The sequence below is a fragment of the Lucilia cuprina genome, chromosome 6, assembly GCF_022045245.1.
Source record: "Lucilia cuprina isolate Lc7/37 chromosome 6, ASM2204524v1, whole genome shotgun sequence".
Lineage (NCBI taxonomy): Eukaryota > Metazoa > Arthropoda > Insecta > Diptera > Calliphoridae > Lucilia > Lucilia cuprina.
In genome coordinates, this window is record NC_060954.1 from 61,472,526 (window position 1) to 61,487,283 (window position 14,758).

Genomic DNA, 14,758 nt, shown 5'->3' on the forward strand with positions numbered 1-14,758 from the left:
TTGTTACTTTGATTAGATTGAGACGTATTCTTAATACTAGTGTTAGATTTGTATGTACATATAGGAAAATAATGTCGGATTTTAATTTTTTTTTTTTTAATTTTATACCACACTTAAGAATTATTCGTATTAAAATATTAATTTCAAAGAAAATTATAATATTTCTGTGGTTGAAAATATTTTAATTATAACAGAACGAACTCTAATATTAAATTAAAATTTAACAGTCCACAGAAATTAATTAACTATGAATGAAACAAAATACCAAAGTATCTTACCTTTTAAAAGGAATTAATAAGAAACATTTATTATAAACGATGTTTATTCTCATTTATACAGTTTATTAACCTATGTATTTAAGTTTTCATTTATTTCATTAAAGTTTTAAGTAGACAGTTTTGTAGCACCCTTTTATAGAAAACAATATTTTCGTTAACATTTAGCAACTCTAAAAATGATGTGGTTTTTCTTTTTCTTATCGTGTAGATTTTGGCAATAACATTTTTTAGATTTATTTAAATATGTAGATAGCAAAGGCTCTTTGTGATATATGTATGTATGAATGTTTGTATATATAAACGCATTTATATAGGATTTAATTACTTTTATCATTATCATTGTAAGTATGTGTATGTAAATTCAGTTAAGTAACATTTAAATGCCATTCAATATAAGAATATCAAATAATAAAGATAAAAATATAACTAACTATATATTTAATAAGAATTATAGTAATAGTATCTATATCGAAATAAAGTATGTAGATTTGTTTTACTTGTATGTAGTATTTAGGTTTGTTTAGGTTGTGCGTTAAATTCGTTTAGTACACACACTCAGTTGCTTTTAAAAATGTAGCTAGGACTTTTTTGAGACCACTACTACTAAATCGATTAACCAATAATAAGATTGTCTTAGGTCACCTTCGCATAGATAGGGAGCTTTTGTCCAGGATTCCACCTGAAAGCCTATATTTTCTAAAACTCGAAAGAATATGGCAGCCTCCGATTCAAAGGAATATTGTTTGGCTTTATCGGGCCAATGTGACATCAATGGACGTATAGGCATATGAGAGGAATTGCATTCCACATAGTGCATGTAAGGTAGTACTAAAGCTATAATAGAACGTCCATTCGGGGCTAAAATGTTATATATGTCTTCAAGAAGTTGTATGGGATCGATACAGCGATCCAAAACGTTTAAACATGACACCAGTTGAACATTGTTTACTTCATCTAAACGCTCTAGCACACTAAAGTTACGTTTCTTTAAGCGTTCACGCATTGTCCAGCTAGCTTCTGTAGCAAAAGGATCTACTATTACATCGGCATTTGAAATTTTAAGGGCTTTAAGTAGAACAGCCGATATTTCACCATCACCCGCTCCAATATCAACAAATCGTACCTGAAATACAGTGAAACAAGTAAAATCATTTATTTTATTCAGAAATTGTACTAATTCACCCTTTCGTGTCGTCCACTATCGAAGCCACCCTCCTTTAGCAGTAGAGCAAATTGTTGTTCCGATAAAATAAACATTGAACCTCTTTTCAAAAAACCATTAATATCCGTTTGAGTCATAAATAGTTGTAGAGCAATACGTGCAAAAGCATGCCACAAGTGTAACCATATGTTAGTAGAACTATCTTTAGCTTTCTCCAACCATTGTAAAGTAATATCATCGGGTTCTTCTAAGGGCACAAATGAGCTATGATAAGCAAATGGATGGTCTGTGTTAATACTATACCACTGCATGTAAATATAACAAAAAATAAATAATTACCTATATTGTAAAAAGTGATAAGAAAGGTTTGGTCCACATCAGTATACATACCAATCGAGTGTCGTATTTATCCAAATAAAAATCATTGTGAAACTTTGCGTATATAGCTCTGGCTAGTGTACCCCTTGGCGGATGGATATTCATTTTTTTAATTTATACTATATTATTGTTATAAAGCGTTTAATAATTCATAAACAAAAAACACGAACACAAAACTTTACCTAAATACTGTACTACTGTATCGATTTTTGTTTAAAACGTTTCACTTTAAGTTTTTTATTTGAATAATTATTGTTCAATTATTTGACAGTCTTTTTTAACAGCAAACTGAATAAACGGTCCAAATTAAATCATTTTTCTGCATTTATTACTTGTTAAAACTAATTCAAATAAATTGTATTTCTTCTTGTAATTTAGAACCAGAGCCCTGCGCCGACAAATATTAACGGCGCCGGCGACTGACACTAAATATGTCGGCAGCGGCTTAAAATCGACTGTAAGCCGGCTAAGTTTTCAACTACGTTTAGTGTTTAAATTTTCAACGATTTTAAATAAAAACGGAATCCGAGAGATCAGAAAGTGGGATTTGGAAGCAAATATATTGTTTATAACAGCAAAACAGAGCAAGCTCAAAAGTTGTGTGAGAATATATGCAGGTATGAATAAAAAATTCTTAAAAATTAAAAACAAATCCTTTCTCCATGAGGATTTCTTATGAGGATTAGCCGATATTTAACTATATCCTCCATATAAAACACCTTGCAGGAAATCTGTTTCTAAAAAATTTTGCATTATGAAAATTATCAATAACGTAAAAACAAAAGAAATAAAATTGTTTATTTACTAGCTATACCCAGTGTGCTCTGCTACCCTAAAAGCAATATAAATAAGAAACTTGACGATTTTAATCATTCTAACTACAACGGTTTTCCTGATATACAATTTCTTGTTTCGATTTCAATATCATAAAAAACTCAAAAAGTACCAGTTGGAGAAAGAAAGTACCAAAAATATCACTTTGCACCGGTGTTTCGAAAAACACCCCATTAGCATATTTAGTGTTTCTTGAATAAAATCAAATTTCCCGTTTTTACCCCTTTTGGTACTTTTTCCTTCCCATTAACGAAACAAAAAATCTGTTCCGAAAAGTTGCAACATCGTATTGGGAGCCCGTTATTATGTATTCATATGTATAAGACTTATACTATAAGTTAATAAACCAAAAACAATGTTTCATAAAAAAGTACCAAAAATAAACATTCGTCGTGTTATGAAGGATTCAAAAATATTTTTTTAATGTTCTCTGGTTTAAAATATACATGGGGTGCAAAAGAAGTACCAAATTACAGTTTTTACCCGTTTATTCCCTAAAGGGGCCGAATTTGAAAAAATTACCGGATACCTGTCCGCTTTTTTTTTAATGAACGACGATAAGCTTTAAACTGTTTTTGTATCTTTTACAGTTTAGGAGATATATTCAACAAACAAATTAAGTAACAAAGAATAACAATTCGGTAAATAGTTTTTTTTTTTTATATTTTTATTACGATAATACAACTTGAAAAATTATAACCTTAAAGTTAAGAAAACATATACATGTATTAAGTGAATACAATTTATCATTTGTGGCTACGATGATTAGAAAGAAAAGCTAAGTGGCCTTTAGGACATTTATTAGCATAATGACCCTTGTTACCGCATTTGTAACAGGTGATTTCATCTAATGGCTTAGATACCTTAGGATATGGTGGCCCATTGCTATTATTAGTAGTATTAGTACTTGATGTTGTCTCGGAATTTTCTTCATTTCCAGCATCATTGCTAAGATTTTCTTGGGTATCTTTATGTTGATTATTAGGTTGACCCGAATTATTCGGACCACAATAATTCTGATAACGAGCATTAGATGCTGGCTTCGTTGGTATTTGGTCTGCATTACTTTCGGGATTCTTTTTACAAACTGACGCCTTATGTCCAAATTCTCCACAAAAATGACATGTAGGTATTTTCTTCTGGAACGTTTCCTTGCTAAGATCAGCACTTGGTGGTAGTTCAAACCGTGGGTGCATATGTTTACAGTTCCAACCGTTTGGACAGAAGCCGGCCAAATAATTCATGCACAAAACTCTTCTTACGTGACGATGACGACAGTGGGGCCCATGGCGACAAAATCCCCGGTCGTACCAGGGACAGTCCTTAATTTTACTTTCAGGGTCGATATGCAAAAAGGGACATTCCTTGTTATGACATGCATTAAAACGAGAGTAGAAATAACACTCGGGCATCTTTTTCATATCAAATTCATGCAAAAATTCACATTGGTCTCCTTTCTTGCATAGGCCACGCAACCAATGTTTACAGACTATAGTTCGATCTCCCCGTATATGTCGAAATGGACACATCACTCCTTTGCTACATTCCACTCCATTTTTAGAGTTTAGAAATTGACAAACTGCTGCCACCGACTCTGTAATGAGTGAACTACATGTTTATTTATTTTCCTGAGCAGCTTCTGATTACTTACTGTCCATGCCAAAAAATGGCAATGATATGGCACCCACTTGTTCTGTTAGATCTTTTTCTACTTTAAAGTATATATTATTAACATTTGCTAATATCATATCCATTTTTAATTATTTGTTTAATATATTTTTGTTTTTGGAAAAAAATTATCAATTGTATTGTAAACACAAAAAACGACAGATACTAGCCGGTGTCAAAATTATAGACATGAATTGTCAAATGTGAACATCAGTGATGATACACCACCCTTTTTATTGTACAAAATAGAAAAACACTACTTACCAGTGTTGGGTAATTGAAATAAATAATTTCGAATTATATAAAATGTAAGTGACTTTTCTGTGGAAAAATAAAGATATTACTGAAAAAGTCGACTTTTTTTTAAATATATATAGGAAAACGGTCAAAAAAATCAATATTTATTTTGCCTAACAATATAAAAGAATAATGTCGAAAAAAGTCGATAAGTCCAAAAAAAAGAGATATTAAAAAAATATATATGTATATATATTTTTTTATACATCCATTAACATTATTTCCTTCATTTACGCTAATATTGAAGTTAAAGTAAATAATGACAGAATCAGTCAAAAAAATTAATTTATGTGTTTTTTATTAGAAAATTTTCACCATTTTAGTGGGAAGGGTTATGCGTTTGTGCTGATGTTTTTAACACCTAAAAATATTGGTTTACACCCACCTTTAAATATACCAATCGGCTTAAAATTACTTTCTAAATCGGTTTAGTGCATACAGTACAGGTAGCGATTTTTTAAGATAATTCGATGAAATTTGGCACATTTCATTGAAAATGGTTGTTGTAACAGTACGACTGTGGCCGATAGTTCTTTCCTGGGGAAAAAACTTTCGGTTGATACAGCTGACGCTGGGTTGACAATCTTTGGCCGAGTATGTCGTAGGAAAAATTGGTCTATTATTTCGCTTAGCACCCATACAACCGTGCCCCTGAATAGTTTTATAGAAGTCATAATGACATTGCCGATTTTTTTAATGATCGGGCCTTATAATGTTCAAAATTCACTTATAAACACTAATAACAACATGAAATTCTAGATATGTAAATAGTTTTGATATTGACGTGAATTCCTCCACCAACATTTATAAGAATAGGTCTGTATTTACCCCCATCCCATTATGAGCCCTCTTTTTTGTCAACAATAAGTAAAAATCAAAATAAGAGCTTTATTATTTTTAAAAATAATCAAAATTTTGTACATACACTGGTGTAGGGCATCGGTCATGCCCTACTATACATTTATACTTGTTTAAATTCTTAAACATTAAGAAAAAATTTGCAAAAAGTCGATAGTTCCAAAAGTTGATAATTTTAAAATTGTAAAAATTAAAAAAAATTGGCTTAAATTGATTGTTTCATTTTTATAACAGTATTTTACAATTGTTCAAATCACAATCGATGTCGTATCGTTGTAAATCATAAAAAAGAAAAACAAATCAATAATAAAAAATACAACATACTACAATACAACTGTACAACACCGATTGTGAATTGGACAAATGTTTAATCTTTTTGCAATTTATGAAATTTTCTTTTGGCTTTTTTTTAATTTTTGACAATTTTTTTTTACAAGATAGTCGATTTATAAACCTCTAAACAAAATATTAGACATTACACTAAAACGAACAAATATTCGAATTTAACATACCCTTCACTACAATATAATATTTTGTTTTTTAATATTTTCTCATTTTTTATTATAATTCTTAAACCTTAGTATACTCGCCATTATCATCATATCAGTGAAAACAATCATTATTTTTTTCCTTTTTTTTATAGAAAATATGGATTTATTTAAGCTGTCCTTGTGTTTAAATTATTTTTTATAATTATTATTGTTTTTAAAAGAAAAAAAAATTGAAAACATCTTTTACAATTTGATTGATTGAATCGGATAATTTTTTGCTTGCAAAAAATAAACGTAATTAAATCTATGATAAATGGAAATACTTTTACTTTTTAGCTTTTTTAATAAACATAAAAAAATGTTGAAATAATAGTTATATGCGCGCTTTGCTTATTTTAATTATATATATCTTCGATGATATAATAAAAAATAAATTAATTTAATTTATACCATTCCAAATTATCTGGCTTATTCGAAGGCGAATTGAGCACATCGTTTAACATGCAAATGTTATCATTTAGCTGTAATGTTGTGTCCAAATTATCTATAATGCTGCCGTTTTCTGAAAAAAAACACGATTATATTTAGATAAATATTAATTTCTTTGAAATGTTTCAATTTCAACTCACCACTTATACAGTCCATACTAGTATCCATATGGGTTATAAAATCTGGATTGACTGCAAATGAATTTGATGATAAACTTAAGCCACTGTCACTCGATTCTTGTCGAGCGTGGTTATCACCAGAAAGAAACGGATCCATATGTAAGCTAACATTGTGTTTGTTTAGAGACTTCTATGCGTAAGGAATTTAGAAAATTCATAAATAAATTAAATAAATCATTAAACGTATAATACTCACCTGTCCTGCTTTTTGCTTAAATATGTCTGTATCTTTGTCAATTTCAGTTGCATTTACCCAACTCATTTCGGTTTTGGCTTTTATTTCTTTTTGAAATAAAAGTGCTAGAAGTATAAATAAAAATCGAACAAAATTATTAGTTTTATATTATGAGCCATTGATTTATGTCGTATATCCATTCTGTGGTATGTAATATGCTTACGAATTCGTGGATCATTCCATGACGTTGTACGATCAATATGGTTTATGAAATAAACTTCACCAGTTTCTGTTAGGGCTTGTTCCCATCCCTCTGGTAATGGGCCCAAATCGCCATTTAATACACCTGCAGCAGTCGCTGTTTTATTGTTTAATCTAGCATTTGCTTTTGTTTTAAGAAGAGAATTATCAAGAATTACATACTGTGACATTAAAAAGATTTCTTCATATAACACACTTACCAGCTGCATTTAATGCTTGCTGTTGTTTAAATTGTATTCTAGGGTCTTCCCATTGTGTGGTTTTTGTTGTGTGACTAAAAATTATAAATATTTTAATATTAATATAAAAGTAGAATTTAATAAATTTAAATCCAACAATATGTTTAATAAATTTGATGAAGAAAAAGTAAAATTGTTTAGAAAAATAAATAAAAATGGTAAGAAATGGAAAGTAAAAAATTAAATATAAGATCACCATACTTGTCTAATATTAAACTTTGTTACACCTTTTACTCAAAATTATGAAAATTTGAACATTACATATTGTTTTCAGATAAATTTCAAAATTTTAATCGTTCGATGGGAACTGTCAGAAAACTCAGTTACAAAAATTATACCATTATAAACCAATGAACTAACAAAACAAATACTTTAAATGTTTCTGTGTAATGCCCTGTGTAATATACTGATTATAAGAAACATAAATAGCAGATGATAGTTGTTTGTTGGCCTGTTAAAATAAATTTAATTTTTTCTTATTATTTGTACTCTGAAGAATAGAAATATGTAATATTCGAAGAATTGGTATAGCTTCATATATTAAGAATATCAAATAAATTTTAGTTGTAATTTTTTTAACATTATTTAAGGACTATTAATTAAACTGAAAATAAGATATATTATTTTATAAATAAAATGAAATCAAAGGCTACAGTCTTACAAATGATAAATTAAAACAATTATAGACCGATATCTAATAAGAAGTTGAAACCAAACAAAAATAATACAATTTAAAAAAAAAAATATATATACATAAAAAATCTAATCAGACACAGACATTTAGAAATGGAACTAATCAGAAAAAAAAGAAAACAAAAATAATAAATATTTAAGTACTGCTCTTGAGAAAGGTATTTGTATATTTTGAAGCCCTGTAAATTTTTTTCCAAACTTAAGATGTATTTGGTATATTATGAATAAGATGCAACAAAGTAAAACAAAAAATTAACAAAAGCATATAACAAAAGTTTGTAATTTACTTCCGCTTTAAAGAATACATATTTATGTAAATAATATACATAAGTATTAAATAAATAATGCAATTGGAGTTTTGAACACATACATACATGGATAACTAATCCATACATGGAAAATCCAATATGAACATAAAAATAACAAAAAAATCCAAAACAATCTAAAGGAAATTACCAACATTTATTTACCTCTTAACTACATCAGATAAATGTAAATCTTGATTATCACAAGAACAATATTCGGCAGCATGGATAAAAATGGATTAAACATTTAAATTTTTAGCAGTAAAAACATTATGAATAAAACTATTTACTTTGTATGTATAAGTACTTAATACATATGTTTTAATGATTAAATAATAATAATATAAACAGCAAATAATACTTACTTTAAATAGTATATCTGGCCATCGTTGGTCTTGGCTTGCTCCCAACCAGGAGGAAGAGGACCTAATTCATTTTGCAACTGAATTGGACTGATAACATCGTATGAACGTTGTTTCATATGATATGGGGCTCCGCCGCCAGTACCACCCAAAGCTAATATATTATTGCTATTTATCCCAGCAGCAGCGGCAGCAGCAGCAGCTGCTGCGGCAGCATTGTAACTCAACAATGTACCGGGAAATCCTGGACCAGAATTGCCACCACCACCTCCACCGTTCGAAACTTCGCCAGCAGCGTTTTGTTGCTGTTGCAGAAAGGAGGCAGCAGTCGAGTCGTCGCCTATGTTGCCACCATGTATATTATATGTTTGCTGCAGTGACGCAGGACTACTATGGGCACGAGAGTGACAGATTTGTAAACGTGGTTGGTCGGCCTGAGTGCCGCCGGCGGCTGCTGGTGGTGGTGGCGGTTGTTGAGCATTAATTGTCGTTGCGGGCTGCTGTTGTACTGACGCCTGCGCTGCTGCTGCAGCGGCGGCAGTCTGTAAGTCTGATAGCGACGTTGCTACTGATGTTTGATTAATATTTGGCTGAGAACCACAATCGTACGCCGAGTCCACACTATTGGCTCGAGAATGTGATACTGTCGGTGATTTGGGACTGGCAGCTGGCGGCGTAAAAAATGAGTTTGGCAACTTCCGCATACGTAAAGGCACTTGCAATGGACGTTTCGATTCACTCGGATTTAAAACACTGTCGAATAAAATTTGTAAATTTTCATCCGAATTCTGATAATTATGAACCACCAAATTATTCGACGATTTCGACGCAGCCGACGTCGAGTCATCCGTCTTAACGCTGCATTTGCTCGCGTCGTCACTCGCGCTGGACTTACTCAACGACATTCTTGTGTGTATTTATACAAGAAGAAAAAACAGGTCGAAGTATCGTAAATGAATAAAAAAAAATTGTGTATACTCTTCGTGTTAATTACGTCAAAATGATGGCTGGAACATCATTTCCAATTGTAAAAATCGTTCAACGATATTTTAAAACACTTTTTATTCACAACAAAACAGAACCGAACAGAAATGCAGCGATATTTTCTATCTTTTCTTCTTATACACAATTAATATTATTAAAATAGGAAATGAAAAACAAAAAGAAAATCCATCAAGCAACCAACAAACGAACGAACAAATAAATTCTCGCTCACAACAAGTTTATATTTGGATTTCTTATTTTGACTACCCAACACTTCAGAAGTTCAGTGTATTGGTATTTTTATTGGTTTTAGAGTTGCCAAATTATGCAATCCATTGGAAGTGGTGGGGCTTTAAACCTCCTCAGATGGATTAATAAAGCATTTCTTTTTAATTTTTCACTAATATTTCACTTTCAATGTCTCGTAACTTTATTTCAATTTAAATCACTGTTAACGCATTTGTTCTTATAGGATACACACAACTATTTCTACTATAATATTTCCATGTTTTATAGACGTTTTAGTAAATTTTGCGTCGTGGATATTGTGGGTGTTGTTACGTTGTTCGAAACACTTGTTGGTTACTGGCAACTCTGAGAACCTGTTGAACTAGCTGGGTTCTTTTATTCAATTGTTGTTGTTGTTGTTGCTTATTAATGCTGCCATATCGAATATATACTAAAGACAACGACAGGTTCTTCGTTAACAATTTTAATGAAAATGTGTGTTTTTAATAAAGAAATTTAAGAAATACGTGTTTTTACTTGCCATATTTAATTCTATTTAACTAGTTTGCGTTGAATCTCATAGATTTTTTCATATTATCTTTATTTTTTTTTAATTTTTGCACTTGACACATAGATGGCTCTGTAAGTTATAAAATAAAATTTTAACAAAAATTGTGTTTTATTGAAAAAGAACACTTTATAAGTGGAGTACTTTGTTTGTGAAAAGTTTTTTTAAATATGCTTTAATCAAAGAATTATTTAAAATATATTTTAATTTCCATTCAATTATCTATTGTTTTGAAGTGTGGCATCTCTGTTTGCCTTGATTGCTGACGCCATTTTCTTTTCTTCTGCCACAAAACGAGCAACTTTCGTATGACAGCAGCTGTCATCAAATGCAACTAGATTTTTTTCATTCGACAGTTTTGAAGTTTGTCTAGAAAGTCAAAATAAAAATTTTGAAGTTTATTAATCAACTAACAAAAAAAAATTGACAATACGTCTGTCAAAATATTGGCGCAAACTACTTAGCCAAATTATTAAAACAGAAAAATATAAACAAAAAATTATTACTGTGAAAAAAATAAATTAATAAAGTAGGCCAGCAGTCAAAGTGAAAATATAAAGTTCTTTCAGAAAAAATACTGACAATCGATACAGCGCAAAGCAAATCACAGCAAGCGCGGTGAAGTAGGCGTCGTAAAAAGACAGACATACAAAAAAATATAATTTCGAAGAGTAACAAAAAAAAACGAAAATATTTCATTTAAGCAAACAGCATTAAAAATGTACCAAAAATATAAAAAATTTCACAAATAAAAAAATTGTAATAAATGGAAACTTCCTATACGGAGAAGAAAAATAAATTATTCTAAAAAATAGTTTTTTGTGTGATTTCCATTACCACTCACTGCCACGGTTGGTAAAATTAAAGAATTTATATACTATACTAGCTGAATGTTCAGTTTTGTTTGACCATTGAGAAATTAAAAGTACGCGTACCCCGGGGTAAAATCAATATTAATAGGAAAAATGTTATCGCCCGATACTTTACATCACCAGGAAGAGGTTAACTCTGCCCTGGACCGACAAATACGTCAGGATATACAAGATATGGCCCAAGAAGCTCAAATTCAAGCACAAATTATAGCACACGAAGGTAAGTTATGTTTTGTTATTATTAGTTTTTGTGTTTATTTTGCAAAAATGACTTTTCTCCAAGCTGTCGCACTGACGGACGGCAACGTCCGTCATTTGCCTGCCATATTTTTTCGTTTTTCCAACCAACTATACGTCAAATTACATAATTTGACGTATACATACCAATTTGTACACACAGGGGTGATTGTGTGTGCATGCGTTTGTTTTTGGTTGTGTTCTCTTTAGAAATGTCATTTGCAAAGAAATATATGTAAATAATAATCTGATTAGATCGAATAAATAAAGATTGAAACAATTTTCATTGCAAAATTAGCAAGGGATCGTTTTCAGTCCACCTCTAGCGTAGACGATGATACACATGAAGATATTGAACATGACGGTGGTGTTACAGTATTGGGCGTTGTGGAGGAAGATGATCACCATGAAACTATAGTTGAAGAGGACATATCCGAACATGATATGTCTGATATGCATGATACAAAGGATTACAAAGATATGGTTATAGACTCACAAGATGGTGGTCTTCCAAGAAAAAGAAGAGGCAACCTGCCAAAACATTCAGTAAAAATACTCAAACGTTGGTTGTATGAACATCGTTATAATGCCTATCCCAGTGATGCTGAGAAATTTACTTTATCACAGGAGGCAAATTTAACAGTGCTGCAGGTGCGTTCGTCTTTCTTTACATTATACTGACTTGTACAGATTTTATGGGTACATTTTGTGTTATTTGGGAAATACCAACCTGTATATGTATTAAAAAAAGTCGGTATAATGTACATATGTATTTATAATAAGAGTAAAGAATTAAAATAAGTTGGTATTCTTTTAAAGGTATGCAATTGGTTCATTAATGCTCGTCGCCGTATACTGCCGGAAATGATTAGACGTGAAGGTCAAGATCCACTGCACTTTACTATATCTCGTAGAGGTAAAAAACTAAATTCTTCCATGAACTCAACGGGTAGTTTAAACAATTCAGGAAACGCTCCAAATCCTATAACTGGTAGTCCGGCTTCAGAAGTGGTAAGTATTATGTTTATTGTAATAAGTATTAAGTTTATTGTAAAACCCCTCTGTAACGAACATTTTGTAAAATTTGTGTTAAAAATTAAGTTCTAATAAAAATGTATAACAGATTGTAGGAGCCACCGAGGAGGTTGAAGGAGAAGAAGTGCACGATGGCGTGGCTAACGTATTGACAGCTCTGGGACATTTTGTGCAAACGCCGGGAGGACAAATGGTTAAGGTTGAACCGGATATGGAATATGACGACAGTGTTATATACAGGTAATTATTGTTTTTTTTTTAATAATTTACCATTGAAATATATGAGTCTATTCGCATTATAAACCCACCTAAGATGGCAACAAGCAATTATATCTAATCCCCAAGGCTTTCAAAACTTACATCCTCAAATTCAAGCCAAAATTTTAGAAAAGATTCAAGCTGCCAAACAACGTCAATATGCCGCAGAGACTGTTGCTAAATACGAGTACTCTAAAAATTATTCAAATTCTGCTACAACAGGCTTAAATAGTAACAATCCCACAAACTCGCAATATTCAACAAACTCTAATTATTTTTATTCTCATACCTTAAATCAAATATTTCATATTCAAAATAACAATAATATATCTAGCAAAAATGTATTTCAAGAAGTTGTGAGGTGGGCCTAAAGATTTATCTTTCTGAATTTTGTTAATACCTGATCTCCACAGAGGCATTCTTATAAATCTCAAATTCTTTGTACTTTTAGATCTGAAGATGATAGTGTCAATGAGTATGATACCTGTGAAGCTCAAAGCGAAGAGGAAAACACCGGTAAATTTGAAAGTTCTGATGCATGGCAATCGGTTATGAAGTAAGTATTTTAATATCCATAATCTTACTAATAATTTCTAACATATTAACTGTAATTTCGAAACCCTTTTTACTTCTTTAAAAAATCCTGTTTTTTTCTTTTTGGTTTTCTTTTTCGTTTATTTTTTTTCTATAATGTATTATACCCACATCGTTTATAAAATTGGTTATGTTTTTGTTATGTATTCTAAATTTTACTACCCAATTTGAATGTTCCCAACACCACCACACCCCACAAACAAATACATAAATATATTTGTACATACAATTTACTGCAAACAAATACAAACAAAACACCAAAATTTTGCGTTTATACAACATTTATTTTTACGGGACTGTTTTCAGTACCGAGGAAGTGACGACCACTAGTCCTACTGCTACAAATAACACATATTGGACATCAGCGCCGCATCCGCATTTGTCACATCTGCCCCAACAAACCACAAATGAAAGCACACTAACTACACAAGCCGCAGGTAAGCATAAATGATAAAATTCGCTGTAGAATTCGGTCAGACTAATTTGATGATTCCTAGGTAACACTGGTATTTCTGCGGTCTCCCATCAATCTGCCAACATTGTTCTATCCACAGGTGAAGTCGTTACTGAGTCAGCATGTGTTGGAGCTGAAGCGACTGTTGTCACTTCTCATACCCCCGGTGCAGGAGGACAACTAATGGCTGCCAAGAATAACAGCAGCTTGCTCAACAATAGTAACGCCCTTTCCAATAGCATCAACAATAATACAATTACCTCTAGTGTACAAATCATACCACCCAGCACACATCTAGTTAAAGGTATACATCTTTTTATTTGCTGTTTTTATTTTTGAACAGTTTGTTTTCATTCTAGCTATCGCCAAAGATAAATTTAAATGTTTGTATCTGTTGGTGGAAACAGCGGTGGCAGTGCGTCAACGCGAAAAAGAACAAGATGAAGATATTCATGTGTTAGGCAATTGAATCAAAATGAATTACCATGTTCACCTCATCACCACTATCACTCATAACCAACAGCATCAAATCTCCAAGATTTTAGAATTTTTAATTCTTCTAAAATATTTTTGTTATTTTTTTTGTATCTATTAAATTGATTTCGACTTTTTTTCTATACTGCTATAGTTTTAGATGTATGAAAGGAATATAGTTCCGTTTCGTTTAATTTTTTTTAATTTATAATCGTAGTAATGTTTTAAACCAGTTGTTTTTCAATGAAAATTTCGAGATCTCGCTCGTCTTTGTTTTCCATTAATAACTTTTAGCAAGCTGTTTTAACGATTTTCATTTTTAGATATTTTAAATATTTTCATTTTCACTTTATAAATAACGAATATCTAAAGAAATATTTATAAT

General features: G+C 31.0%; 4 protein-coding genes and 1 long non-coding RNA gene across 11 annotated transcripts; 1 reads left to right on the forward strand and 4 right to left on the reverse strand.

Moving 5' to 3' along the window:
- Positions 1 to 589: 589 nt before the first annotated feature.
- On the reverse strand, positions 590 to 2,223 carry LOC111678048 (protein-L-histidine N-pros-methyltransferase). 2 transcript variants are annotated; one of them, XM_046953991.1, is made up of 4 exons: positions 2,001 to 2,223; positions 1,831 to 1,937; positions 1,461 to 1,704; positions 590 to 1,401 (listed from the first exon to the last, which is right to left on the reverse strand). In XM_046953991.1, exons 2-4 carry the CDS (start codon positions 1,863 to 1,865, stop codon positions 856 to 858), a joined length of 825 nt encoding a protein of 274 aa, XP_046809947.1. In that variant the 5' UTR covers positions 1,866 to 1,937; positions 2,001 to 2,223; the 3' UTR covers positions 590 to 855. The 2 variants fall into 2 exon arrangements, with proteins under 2 accessions (XP_046809947.1, XP_023295050.1); XM_023439282.2 differs by having other exon boundaries at positions 1,461 to 1,745.
- A 1,072-nt stretch (positions 2,224 to 3,295) lies between these two features.
- Positions 3,296 to 4,523, reverse strand: LOC111678047 (cleavage and polyadenylation specificity factor subunit 4). Its single transcript, XM_023439281.2, has 2 exons — positions 4,304 to 4,523; positions 3,296 to 4,246 (listed from the first exon to the last, which is right to left on the reverse strand). Exons 1-2 carry the CDS (start codon positions 4,404 to 4,406, stop codon positions 3,399 to 3,401), a joined length of 951 nt encoding a protein of 316 aa, XP_023295049.1. The 5' UTR covers positions 4,407 to 4,523; the 3' UTR covers positions 3,296 to 3,398.
- Positions 4,524 to 6,108: 1,585 nt separating this feature from the next.
- On the reverse strand, positions 6,109 to 10,374 carry LOC111678046 (transcriptional coactivator yorkie). Of its 2 annotated transcripts, none has more exons than XM_023439280.2 (6): positions 8,673 to 10,374; positions 7,271 to 7,344; positions 7,033 to 7,194; positions 6,831 to 6,934; positions 6,596 to 6,761; positions 6,109 to 6,528 (listed from the first exon to the last, which is right to left on the reverse strand). In XM_023439280.2, exons 1-6 carry the CDS (start codon positions 9,572 to 9,574, stop codon positions 6,401 to 6,403), a joined length of 1,536 nt encoding a protein of 511 aa, XP_023295048.2. In that variant the 5' UTR covers positions 9,575 to 10,374; the 3' UTR covers positions 6,109 to 6,400. The 2 variants fall into 2 exon arrangements, with proteins under 2 accessions (XP_023295048.2, XP_023295046.2); XM_023439278.2 differs by having other exon boundaries at positions 6,596 to 6,764; positions 8,673 to 10,364.
- Positions 10,375 to 10,473: 99 nt separating this feature from the next.
- Positions 10,474 to 11,419, reverse strand: LOC124420578. Its single transcript, XR_006941279.1, has 2 exons — positions 11,287 to 11,419; positions 10,474 to 10,818 (listed from the first exon to the last, which is right to left on the reverse strand). It is a non-coding gene; the product is annotated as an uncharacterized LOC124420578 (long non-coding RNA).
- Positions 11,406 to 14,518, forward strand: LOC111678005 (putative iroquois-class homeodomain protein irx-1). 5 transcript variants are annotated; one of them, XM_046953988.1, is made up of 9 exons: positions 11,406 to 11,541; positions 11,857 to 12,209; positions 12,378 to 12,569; positions 12,682 to 12,833; positions 12,907 to 13,212; positions 13,303 to 13,407; positions 13,740 to 13,882; positions 13,943 to 14,203; positions 14,259 to 14,518. In XM_046953988.1, exons 1-9 carry the CDS (start codon positions 11,415 to 11,417, stop codon positions 14,366 to 14,368), a joined length of 1,749 nt encoding a protein of 582 aa, XP_046809944.1. In that variant the 5' UTR covers positions 11,406 to 11,414; the 3' UTR covers positions 14,369 to 14,518. The 5 variants fall into 5 exon arrangements, with proteins under 5 accessions (XP_046809944.1, XP_046809946.1, XP_046809945.1 ...); XM_046953990.1 differs by having other exon boundaries at positions 14,271 to 14,518; XM_046953989.1 differs by having other exon boundaries at positions 13,752 to 13,882.
- Positions 14,519 to 14,758: the final 240 nt, after the last annotated feature.